Below are 13,833 nucleotides of genomic sequence, written 5' to 3'. Positions count from 1 at the left end.
TATTTTCATTAGTTTCAGAGAAGCAACAATAAAACATTGTTAAAGGACAAGTACATCCAAACAAGAAGTTGATTTGAATAAAAGGAGAAATATCTAACAAGTACAACACTGAAAATTCCATCAAAATCGGATGTAAAATAAGAAAGTTATGACATTTTAAAGTTTCGCTTAATTTCACAAAATAGTTATATGCACATCCCGGTCGGTATGCAAATGAGGGAACTGATGACATCACTCACTCACTATTTCTTTTGTATTTTAATATTTGAAATATGAAATATTCTGATTTTCTCATCATTGTACTGTGAAACAAAGTTCTATTTCGCCCTGAACATATGGCATTACCATTGTTTAACATTTTATGGTTCAGTCAAGTTGGTCCATATTGTCAAATCTGTAAAAATTGATACATTGTATTATTCAAACAAATTCAAACCAGAAATGGTGAGTGAGGGACATCATCGATTCTCACATTTGCGTGTGACTAATTTGTGCATATAACTATTTTGTAAAAAAATAAGCAAAACTTTAAAATGTCATAACTTTCTTATTTTACATCCGATTTTGATGAAATTTTCAGCATTATGCTTGTCTGATTTTTCTCTATTTATTCAAATCCAACATTTTTCTGAACGTACTTGACCTTTAAGAACATTTCTCTGTATGACCTAAGGAAATGAGCAGAATATCCAAAGTAAAGTTCAAATATAATTCAATGAATTCTATTAACAAGCAAAAAAAAGAGACAATTTTGAGTAAATGTTTATCAAATTAAGCAGTTCGAGAAGAAGCACTGATTTGTCTTATCAAGCTTTGATAAGAACAAAAAATAAGAAAACATTGATCTACATTCACAGTATAAAACATGTTTCTTAGAATACAATGCATCATGCAACAATAAGGTATTGCACCCCTTATCATGCATCATACAGTAGCAAGAAGTATAAGGTCATGTGTCATGAGGTCGCCTACTTTCGCGTTACATGGTGATTTTTGCTTTTGCATCGTCTGTTTAATTTTAAGACTCTATCACACTAATTATACACACTATGATAGTAAAAGTATACATTTTCTGAAAGGAAATTGCTTATATGCACTCAGAAATATCATTAGGTGTGAGGCATAAGTGTTATATTGTGTTGAAAAGAAAAATATCAATAATTTTTAAAATCTCATATTTGTGATCATAATAATTTGAAATAATATTTCTGTGCAGTACAGAGTTATACCTTTCTAACAATGGATAATTTTTTGGGTTTATGGCATAGAAATTACTTCAAAATCAACCAGAACTTATGCAAATATTTTTCAAAAAATATATTGTGTGTGCTATATTTGCCTGCATTACCATTACATGGTGGGTATATCTGCTGTGTTCATCTGATTTTAGGGTATTAGCATTAGACCATTCAACTATTCTAAGATTCTTCACATATTTCTTTTGCCAAACATATTTTTCAACCAATTAACAGTAAAGAGGAATGTATTAGCTTTAATTTGATACCAAATTTGTAGTTGGAAGTCAAATTTTCACAAATTAATGTTTTACCCCAAATAGCACAAAATAGTGAAAATCCCCATTGACTTTGTACAGGTGGCACCGCTTCCGGCACCACCCCTGGTGCTCCGTCTTTAAAGACATGTTAATCAAAGTTCTATTTATCCTTTTTATAGAGTAATGAGACTTTCTACATTTTTAGCCAATGAATTCACCTTCAAAATGATACAAAACTTGTTGGCATAGCTCGTATGATTTAAAAATAGGAAGGAATAACTGTTCAGATTAGCCAAAATATGTCACAGCATCACCCTTTTTGTTGGGCGACTTCATGACACATGGCCATAATTATATTAATAAAAAATTACAATCTTAAACCATTCTTCTAAAATTCTGCCTAACATAATTATAACCATGAATGGCCTTTGACTTTCAACAGTAACTAAGTTATGACTGAATAAGGAATAAGATCATTCTTATAGTGGATCTCAGTAATAATACTGTTAAATATAAATGATAAACCATGTTAAAGTTTACCAACAAAATACTGGCAACTGAATGATATTGAAAATTCCCTTTCCCACAATATCCTGCCTTGCCTGCTAAAATCAAATAAAGATTTGAAGAATGATCGACAATGCATGTGACATTCAGCCAAATGACAGATAGCCAAAGATAAGAACACCAATCAATTCTGAACATATGCAACAAAATAGATTCAAGTACTAAAGCATGCACAAAAACAATGTTTATCTTCAAATCATATTTCAGAGGGTTAGCTTTTTGAAGGAGATCAAGACTTTCTGATAACAACTGCCTAACTTGGGGAAAGATGACATCACCCAAAAAATTATGCCCACAAAATGACAGAAGTTTAATGCAATGAGATTATGCATATCAGTCATGGATATAAACTATCACCCAAAGACAAAACTTGAATAGCCCATAAATGTATTCAATAAAACAGAATCTTTTCATTCACCATGTGTCACAAATTTTCTACTTTTAAATCCAAGGTCATATTATTTATTTCATACAGTCAAATAAAAAAAAGGTTTGGGTGTGTCCCTGAACAGAGACAATATAGCTGTAAGGAGCATACTAAACTCATAAGACTAGAAGCAATTAACATGTTAGATTTATATCATTGTGTACTAATGTGCTCATGTACTACTGTGGTAATTTAAGTTTTATCCTGGGTGTGTCTCAAAATATTGATGAAAAGTAGATCTACAAGACTTTAATTTTATTCTTTCATTATTGATAATAAAGTAGTGAACAAAATGAGTGAGTCTTTGATTGCTCTGTTTATAGAGGTAAAAGGAAGTTAACTCCTAATATTGGACTAACAGCCTCCTGCTTCCAGGAAGCAAGTTACATATTAAGTGTGGATAGGATATTGAATATAGTGGGGGGGGGGGGGGAGGACTAGGACTTTCAGAATTTATTTCTTATTCTAGGGTTTTAGACTTGAAATTGGACTTGGAATTAGATGACTACAAGTTCCTTATAACACTGAACCCTGTCAAAATTCAGTTCCCAAGTCAAAGTTTGAAAGGAATTAATTAAGTTTAGACTAGATGAAACGTTTTATACCTGTGCTAGGCACGGTGGAGGAACGAATACCAGGATCTCTAGACAACTGACATTCAGGTAGATCCATTATTGATTGAACTGCAAAAAAAGAAAAACAAGGAACAAGTTAGAAAAAAAAGGGGGAATAGAAAACAAATATACACAATGGAAAAAAAATTAAAAAAAGAAAAGGGAACAGCCAACGAGAAAGACGAATCAAAGTCTAAATGAAATCATATTTAATATCAAATGAAAAATGCACCTTTTTTCAACTGTTTCACCTAAAATGAAGGTGAATGATAAACAAGTGGAACGCTTGTCATTAAATATAGTAGCAGCAGCAAGTTTCATGAAAGTTATCATGGCTTTTCATACATTATTGGTTAAGATTTCAAGGTTATCATGGCTTTCCATACATTATTGGTTAAGATTTCAATGTTATCATGGCTTTCCATACATTATTGGTTAAGATTTCAATGTTATCATGGCTTTTCATACATTATGGATTAAGATTTCAATGTTATCATGGCTTTTCATACATTATTGGTTAAGATTTCATGGTTATCATGGCTTTTCATACATTATTGGTTAAGATTTCAATGTTATCATGGCTTTCCATACATTATTGGTTAAGATTTCAATGTTATCATGGCTTTTCATACATTATGGATTAAGATTTCAGTGTTATCATGGCTTTTCATACATTATTGGTTAAGATTTCATGGTTATCATGGCTTTTCATACATTATTGGTTAAGATGTCAAGGTTATCATGGCTTTTCATACATTATTGGTTAAGATTTCAACGTTATCATGGCTTCTCATACATTATTGGTTAAGATTTCAATGTTGCTGTCATCACTCTCTATCCTCAGTAATACCATCCACTGATCGTATGACCATTTGAAAACAAACCATCTCACAGTCCATCCATCTACCCCCCCCCCTTCTGTCACTGAATGAACCCCATTCTTCTCCCTGAATCCATCAATCTTTCTCTCTTCCCCAATAAATCTAAAGAAAACAATTATATGATCATAAAGGGACCAAGACAATCATGTGAAATTAACGGTGTACTAGAAATTAGTAACACAGCTATAGGCAAAGTCAGTGTAGCATCTTTCATAGGAATCCAAATTGATGAAAATTTAATGTGGAAGGAGCACATTCAAAAAGTTAATAAATGTATACGAAGGAAAATTGGGTTACTGTGAAAGTTGAGACACTGTACCTATTCACATTCACATGCTCTTGTATAATTCCTTTATCCAGCCGCACATACTTTATGGAATAGCTTGGGAAGTTTCTATCAAGTTATTTAAACTGCATACTACTGTCACAAAAAATGGCCATGCGTGTAATAACATTTCCCCATTTCGAACAAGCTCCAGACCACTATTTGTTTGCATGTGTTAGACGTGCATAAGTTGTTTGAGCATTCAGTTTCAACATTTGTATACGACCTTCAAAATGGACATTTACCACACTCGTTAATGGTTTAATGAACCATAGAATAATAGGGACAGAGCATTTAATGCTACAATTACCTAAATGTAATACAACACATGGGACTTTCTTTCATTCATGTTCATTCAGTTATGGAATAATTTACCCATAAATATAAGGGAAGAAACAACAAGATCGTCGTTTGGCAGAAATCTGATAATTAAATTTTTGAGTTGTGATTAATCATTCAGATTAAATGATATCATATTAAATCCTGATGATTTTTTTGTACACTTATAATTGTGAACCCAGAGTCTTTGACTTTGGATTCAGAATACAGTTAAAGAATCCTGGAGAACCAATCTCGACTGGCACTCGTGCTAACTCTTGGTTTTCCTTTTAACAATTGTTTTTCCCCCTTTTTTGTGTACTGTTACTAATTTACAATTTATTTGTTAATTTAAATTTCATGACAACTTTTCTGTTTCCATTGTTTGAGAAATTAACCAAATTATATATACTATTCAATGTACAATACATACATGTACAGTTGATATGGTAGAAAATTACTAATTTTTTGATGAAATTTTGAATACAATGTACTTTAATACTAAATAGGTTCATTATTGCGGATTGAAATAATCGCTAGAGGGTATTCATTTGTCTCGCAATCTACTATGGTCAACAAGGAAATTCGTGATCACTCTCGTAAAAAGTGTTCACTGGCTTTCTAGGAAAATTCGTGATCACTCTCGCAAAAAGTGTTCACTAGCTTACAAGTTCACGAGCTTTCGAGTGCCGCTGCAACTCTTTATCAAGTGACGAAAATTATCTGATAACGTACTCTATTTATACTAATCTCCAGGACCGTACGCACGAACGCGAGAACAATAGGTGGGCATTGATCCGTTGCGTCGGTATGCGGTGCGGCCGGTAATCCGTATATGCAAATAAGCCGGGGGTATATGCAAATACGCCGTGGGTCGGCAACAAAAAACAACCACCAAGGGATCAGAAGGTTTTCAAGACTTGCACAGTCTTGCCATACATAGATGGCCTCTCACAACAACTTAAACGCCGATTAGAAGGTCACGGTATCCGAACGGTTTTCCGCTCGGACACCACCTTACACAAACAGCTTGTACACCCCAAAGACCCTATCCCTGATCACAGACGTGATGGCGTAGTATACAACATTCCTTGCCAGGGATGTGACGGGTCTTACATCGGAGAAACAGCCCGACCGATAGTTGAATGCATTTCTGAACACAAGCGCGATGTTCGGTTACAGCGAACCGACACATCCGCGGTGGCAGAACATGCTTGGGAGAAGCAACACCACTCAGATTGGGAGGGTGTACATTGCATTGCCAAAGAGAGACATTGGTATACACGCAGGATTAAGGAGGCTATTAGTATACGTCTTTGTCCTAACAACTTCAACAGAGACAGCGGGATTGACATCCCCGACTTCTGGATGCGAACCATCCGACAGCACAATACCCCCTTACCTGGCAGTGCACGCCGACCCGAACGAGGGACTCCGAACGAGGGACCGCTCAGCTAGTCAGCCCCCGCCCACGGGAAACTAGCGAGCCCGCCAATTTTGTCTATTTTGCATATTGCCGACCCACGGCGTATTTGCATATACCCCCGGCTTATTTGCATATACGGATTACCGGCCGCACCGCATACCGACGCAACGGATCAATGCCCACCTATTGTTCTCGCGTTCGTGCGTACGGTCCTGGAGATTAGTATAAATAGAGTACGTTATCAGATAATTTTCGTCACTTGATAAAGAGTTGCAGCGGCACTCGAAAGCTCGTGAACTTGTAAGCTAGTGAACACTTTTTGCGAGAGTGATCACAAATTTTCCTAGAAAGCCAGTGAACACTTTTTGCGAGAGTGATCACGAATTTCCTTGTTGACCATAGTAGATTGCGAGACAAATGAATACCCTCTAGCGATTATTTCAATCCGCAATAATGAACCTATTTAGTATTATTGAACGAACATATGGGCGCCCCGCCCTAAAGTTGACTCGAAGATACGAACGATGTAGTAAAAAGATCGATTTTCCAACCACTTGACCTTTCTTGTGCGTTGCATTAAAGCGTCAGTGGTTCCCAAAGACCTGCGGGTCAAGCCTCCTATGAACATCAAAGGAGCAAGAAAGGTAGCAGAAACGGCCGCCCTCCGTTTTCTGAAAGAACGCATCTTTCTCACTAGATGCACGATTGATTCCGCTAAGACGGAATACGAAACTTTAAAAGCCGATATCAAAGAGACTATGCAAGCCCAACATAGTACAGACATTCTGAAGGTTAATGAAAATATCTACGCAGATGTTTTCGCTAAATGCAAGAAAAGGCAACAGGCTAAATTTGAAAAGTTGATACAACCCAAATCGAAGAAGGTCACCGCCTCATTAGCGAATGAGGATAAATGGGTTGTTAACCTATCCTCGAGACAGATCACCTCCACCGAGGAGCAATTGCTTAAGAAAGGCCTCGCCTTTGCCGTGTCGCCCCAAAAATTGCCCATTACCGAGATTGTAGCTAAGGTTGAAACCGCGGTCAAGTATATTGATCCAGTTGCGGCCGATGCCACACGAAAAGATGTAGATTCCATTCTACAGAGAGCACGTCCTCCGAAACCGAACACCACAAGAGAGATGCGTGATGCTCTTAAGACACTCAAGAATGATGATAGCATCACAATCCTCCCTGCGGATAAGGGTAGTGCCACAATCATTTTAGATAGTACCGCCTACGAAGACAAAATGACCGAGCTTCTGAGCTCTGGTCCGTATAAAATGCTAAAGAAAGACCCCACAGATCGAATGTGTCGCAAACTGACCAGTACGTTACTGGCACTAAAGAAAGACAAAGTTCTAGATGAGGCTACATACAAAAAGATAAAGCCCACACAGAAACAGCCACCTAGAATATACGGGTTGCCCAAAATACACAAACCCGGGATACCTCTCAGACCAATAGTATCATGCATAGGTTCATTTGCCTATAACCTATCAAAGTACCTGGCGGACATCCTGTCCCCTCTCACTAACTGCTCAGAACACACGGTTTCCAACTCCAGTGAATTCGCTGAATTCACATCGGAGCAGACAGTTAACGAACAGGAATCCATGATCTCTTTTGATGTAGTCTCCCTCTTCACTAACGTACCGATAGAGGGCGCATGCAGTACGGCCCTGCAACGCATGCAATCCGATCCCACATTATCAGAACGTACCACACTTATGCCCGAACTCCTGGAGTTCGTCCTCAGATCCACATATTTTCTGTACAGAGGCTCTTTCTATGAGCAAACAGAAGGAGCAGCAATGGGTAGCCCAGTCTCAGCGGTTGTGGCTAACCTATATATGGAAGGTATTGAACAGAACGCTTTGCCCAAGTGTCCTTCCACATGCCACCCTCGGGTGTGGAAGAGATACGTCGATGACACTTTCATAATCGTAAATAGATCCGAAACAGACAGCCTACTCTCATACATGAATAGCCAGCAACCGTCCATCCAGTTCACTCTGGAGACTGAGCAAGGAGGGAAATTAGCATTCCTTGACACACTAGTCCAAAGACACGAGGGCGGGAAACTCTCCACCTCTGTCTACCGCAAGCCCACTCATACAGACCAATACATACCATATGATTCTCATCACGACAAATCGGTCAAGAAGGGTCTTGTTAAATGCCTGTTCGACAGAGCAGCACGTATCATAACTCACCCACCTGAACTCCCGAAAGAAAGAGCACACATACGCCTTGTACAGCAACGGCTACCCACGCTATTTTATCAAGAACACTTTCAAGAAAAAACAACCACCAAGGGATCAGAAGGTTTTCAAGACTTGCACAGTCTTGCCATACATAGATGGCCTCTCACAACAACTTAAACGCCGATTAGAAGGTCACGGTATCCGAACGGTTTTCCGCTCGGACACCACCTTACACAAACAGCTTGTACACCCCAAAGACCCTATCCCTGATCACAGACGTGATGGCGTAGTATACAACATTCCTTGCCAGGGATGTGACGGGTCTTACATCGGAGAAACAGCCCGACCGATAGTTGAACGCATTTCTGAACACAAGCGCGATGTTCGGTTACAGCGAACCGACACATCCGCGGTGGCAGAACATGCTTGGGAGAAGCAACACCACCCAGATTGGGAGGGTGTACATTGCATTGCCAAAGAGAGACATTGGTATACACGCAGGATTAAGGAGGCTATTAGTATACGTCTTTGTCCTAACAACTTCAACAGAGACAGCGGGATTGACATCCCTGACTTCTGGATGCGAACCATCCGACAGCACAATACCCCCTTACCTGGCAGTGCACGCCGACCCGATCGTTCCCGGCCCCGAACGAGGGACCGCTCAGCTAGTCAGCCCCCGCCCACGGGAAACTAGCGAGCCCGCCAATTTTGTCTATTTTGCATATTGCCGACCCACGGCGTATTTGCATATACCCCCGGCTTATTTGCATATACGGATTACCGGCCGCACCGCATACCGACGCAACGGATCAATGCCCACCTATTGTTCTCGCGTTCGTGCGTACGGTCCTGGAGATTAGTATAAATAGAGTACGTTATCAGATAATTTTCGTCACTTGATAAAGAGTTGCAGCGGCACTCGAAAGCTCGTGAACTTGTAAGCTAGTGAACACTTTTTGCGAGAGTGATCACGAATTTTCCTAGAAAGCCAGTGAACACTTTTTGCGAGTGATCATGAATTTCCTTGTTGACCATAGTAGATTGCGAGACAAATGAATACCCTCTAGCGACAATGTACTTTGTTAATAATGTTGGAATATATATATGTTAGGTATGTGTGTTTGTATTTTGTTTATGTTGTTAATAAATTCAATGATATACTTACCATCCCTCAATGTATGGATCCCAGAACCAAAACAATTGAAGCAAGGATGTCTCATTGCCTTAGCTGCTGAAACTCTATTCTTTCCTTCATACTAGTTGGAGAAATTTTTAAAGATAAGAGATGAGTTTGTTTGATATTAACAGTATGAAAAAACATTCAACGTGATATGAATAAAACATGTATCATTTTGTCGTACCAATAGAGTACCGAAGTGTTATGTCATCCATTTTCCAATTTTGCATTTCAGCATTTTTTATACCATATTTTGGTAGAGCATGATGAAATACCTCCACTACCAAAATTGGTGCGAATCGGTCCATGGGGGCCTGAGATATGACCTCATGAATACATAATTAGCCCCATTAAAGTCAATGTATTATTGGCCTGGTTCCTAACTTTTAGAATTTTTTGGTAGTGGAGGTATTTGATCATGCTCTACCAAAATCTGGTACCTAAATATGGTATCAAAAACGCTGAAATGCAAAAAAAAAAATTTGTGTGACGTCATCACTTTGGTACTCTGTAGCATACGAGTAATGTAACTACTCAGACACTTGGGAAATTATATAAAACAATCACCATAACCACCTGTATGCGTCCGATCCCAATTTGTCCCCCATACTCAAGGCTAATCATTTTGAGAGCATCAGAACCTCCCGGGGGGGGGGGGGGGGGGGGCCACTTACATTGACGAGTGGATACCATGCGCGACCAAAAAAACATGTAAAAAGGATGTCTTTTTCAAGATAGGGCACGTTACGTACGTAACGTGATAAGGGTGTCAAAAACACAAAAATAATGAAAAAAGGGTATCTATTTCGCTAGGAAAGCTAGATGTTTAGGGTCAAATTTGCGGGGATGATAAAACAAAATTAAAATGTTTTATAAAGGATGTCCTTTTTGCCCCAACACTACGTGTTTAGAGTCCGATTTGCGCGAGGTGTGGAAGCCGGGGCCGTACTAAACCAAATGGTGTGTAAACTGTAAAGGTAAAACCGGACGACCGACGGACCCGTGAAATAACAATAAAATATCGCTGTACTTGTTTAGGGGTTCATTTCAGGGAATACTTGCCAAGAGTATCGTTTTGTTTCCAATGTTTGTTAAGGGTAGGGTTTCAGACGCCAATACTTGTTAAGGGGTGTATTTTCAGAATATGGAAAATACATGTTTAGGGTGCTTTTCGAGACCCCTTGGTCGCGCATGGTATCCACTCGTCAATGGAAGTGGCCCCCCCGGGCAAAACCTCTCATATGAACTAACAAGGCAAACGCCAAGCGTTGTCTCGCCTGCATATTGCAGTCATGAAGAGACTGCATGTCAAAACTACATGTATGCTATATGACTTAGATGGACCTCTGTTACGAGTTTGGCGATCCCACCTCGAAGCTATAGAAAGTTATTGTGTGTACAACACAGCAGTGCCAGTCATGGAAAGTTCATTGACCTTTGACCTTAATCAAATTCAACTCACATTCGAACTTGACCTGCACCTTCAAGAGATGGACCTCTTGTTTGAATTTGGCAATCCTACTTCGAAGATATAAAAAGTTATTATGTGTACAACAAAGCACAGTGCCAGTCCTGCCAGTCATGGAAAGTTCATTGACCTTTGACCTTTTAAATCAAATTCAACTCACATTTGAACTTGATCTGCACCTTCAAAAGATGGACCTCTTGTATGAATTTGGCAATCGTAACTCGAAGATATAGAAAGTTATTGTGTGTACAGCACAGCACAGTGCCAGTCATGGAAAGTTCATTGACCTTTGACCTTATTCAAATTCGGCTCACATTTGAACTTGGCCTGCACCTTCAAGAGATGGACCTCTGTTATGAATTTGGCGATCTCACCTCGAAGCTATAGAAAGTTATTGTGTGTACAACACAGCACAGTGCCAGTCATGGAAAGTTCATTGACCTTTGACCTTATTCCAATTCGACTCATATTCGAACTTGACCTGTGCCTTCAGGAGATGGACCTCTGGTATGCATTTGGTGATCCCACCTCGAAGATATAGAAAGTTATTATGTGTACAACACAGCACAGTGCCAGTCATGGAAAGTTCATTGACCTTTGACCTTTGACCTTATTCCAATTTGACTCATCTTCGAACTTGACCTGTGCCTTCAGGAGATGGACCTCTGTTATGAATTTGGTGATCCTACCTCAAAGCTATAGAAAGTTATTGGGTGTACAAAGTTATTATGTGTACAACACAGCACAGTGCCAGTCATGGAAAGTTCATTGACCTTTGACCTTATTCCAATTTGACTCATATTTGAACTTAACCTGTGCCTTCAGGAGATGGACCTCTGGTATGAATTTGGTGATCCCACCTCGAAGCTATAGAAAGTTATTGGGTGTACAACACAATTGTTGACGACGACGACGCCGACACCGACGCCGGAAATAGTTATACCTACATTGTATGTCTCGCTCCGCTACGCAGGCGAGACAAAAACAAGGACAAATGATTTACAGAAGGCCCAACATGTGGGGTTTCAGATGTACTTAGAATTGCCCTATTATAAGTTATATAATGTATTCTACCATAGAAGAGCAGCTTCCTGAACTTCAGAACGTCCGAAAAGGTCTTGAAAACTTCCTTAACCATAACCAGGTGGGTGTTTCATAAAGCTGTTTGTAAGTTATGAGCGACTTTAAGAACGACTGGTGAACCTTTCTTACTCGCGTAACTATCGCTAATGAATATACCATTTACCACAATAAAAGATCTTAACTTACGAACAGCTTTATGAAACGGCCCCCAGGTCATCTGAGAAGTGCCAGTACTACCAGTTAAACTAACCAGAATACAAACAACTACATCGTTACCTTGAGCAGGTCTTCTAGAAGATCTTGGCATTGTAAGTCTAACCGTGGTGCATGAGTTACAACCGGTTCCTTTGGATAGGCAGGAAAGCTATAGGATTGAAAGTCTTCATTGCTACTGATCCCAGGCCATGTGTTCTCATCAGGAGTACCAAGGAACTTAAAGATGAGATGAAGTTCATCCTCTACAGTAGAACCAGGGAACAGTGGTCGGCCTGCCGACATCTCATAAAATATACATCCAACTCCCCTAGTAAAAAATATATTAATGGAGGATTTAGTTAGTACTCTAAAAGAGGATATTCATAGATAAACAAGTAGAATGCCTCTGGCAGTCTCACCTACTTCACGCGATTCAATATAGCAGCAGTGCTGACTTTGAAAACTACTATAAAATAATTATTCACAAAAAACACCATTCATATAAGTACAATACTACGTTCATTGACATTTGACCTTGATCATGTGATCTAAAACTTGTCAGTGATACTTGATTACCCCTATATCCACATTTTATACACTATATCTATAAACTTTGAAAGTTATGACAGCAATCTAGCAATTACCTCTAAAATGGCCAAAGCTCAATGACCTTAAATGACCTTTGCCTTTGGTCATGTGACCTGAAACTCACATGAGATGTTCAGTGATACTTGATTACTCTTATGTCCTAGTTCCATGAACTAGACCAATATACTTACAGACTTATGATGGTAATTCAACAAATACCCCCTACATGGCCAAGGTCCATTAATAATAATAATATAGGGTATTTATATTGCGCACATATCCACCTTATTAGGTGCTCAAGGCGCTCCTATATTACCCGGCTAAGCTAGGCATTCATAGCGCACACAGCTTTTTAAGGAATTACTTCCTACCGGTACCCATTTACCTCACCTGGGTTGAGTGCAGCACACTGTGGATCAGTTTCTTGCTGAAGGAAATTACGCCATGGCTGGGATTCGAACCCACGACCCTCTGTTTCAAAGTCCGAAGACTAATCCACTGGGCCACAACGCTCCATTGACCTTTGACCTTGGTCATGTGACCTAAAACTCGCACAAGATGTTCAGTGATACTTGGTTACTCTTATGTCCACGTTTTATGAACTAGACCAATACACTTACAGAGATATGATGATAATTCAACAAATACCCCCAACATGGCCAAAGTTCATTGACCTTAAATGACCTTTGACCTTAGTCATGTGACCTGAAACTCGGACGGGATGTTCAGTGATACTTCATTACTCTTATGTCCAAGTTTCATGAATCAGATCCATAGACTTTCTAAGTTATGATGGTAATTCAACAGATACCCCCACATGGCCAAAGTTTATTGACCTTTGAAGTTGGTCATGTGACCAGAAATTCGCACAGGATGTTCAGTGATACTTGATTACTCTTATGTCCAAGTTTTATGAACTAGACCAATAATATTTCAAAGTTATGATGGTAATTCAACAAATACCCCCAACTTGGGCAAAGTTCATTGACCTTACATGACCTTTGACCTTGGTCATGTGACTCAAAACTCAGGCAGGATGTTCAGTAATACTTGATTAAC

At 39.1% G+C, this 13,833-nt stretch overlaps 1 protein-coding gene across 2 annotated transcripts in view; it reads right to left on the bottom strand.

Moving 5' to 3' along the window:
- The window catches only part of LOC129258019 (cyclin-dependent kinase 17-like), a 47,176-nt gene that overhangs the window by 12,341 nt on the left and 21,002 nt on the right, over positions 1–13,833 (bottom strand). For both annotated transcript variants that reach the window (XM_064097775.1, XM_064097774.1), the window contains exons 5-7: positions 12,268–12,514; positions 9,429–9,519; positions 3,095–3,172 (exon numbers count right to left, since the gene is read on the bottom strand). In XM_064097775.1, the coding sequence (XP_063953845.1) occupies positions 3,095–3,172; positions 9,429–9,519; positions 12,268–12,514 (416 nt within the window). The remainder of the gene's footprint in view (positions 1–3,094; positions 3,173–9,428; positions 9,520–12,267; positions 12,515–13,833) is intronic.

Source organism: Lytechinus pictus, chromosome 3, assembly GCF_037042905.1.
Source record: "Lytechinus pictus isolate F3 Inbred chromosome 3, Lp3.0, whole genome shotgun sequence".
Taxonomy (NCBI): domain Eukaryota; kingdom Metazoa; phylum Echinodermata; class Echinoidea; order Temnopleuroida; family Toxopneustidae; genus Lytechinus; species Lytechinus pictus.
The sequence above is the reverse complement of the archived record's forward strand: the minus strand, read 5'-3'. Positions and strand labels throughout refer to the sequence as shown.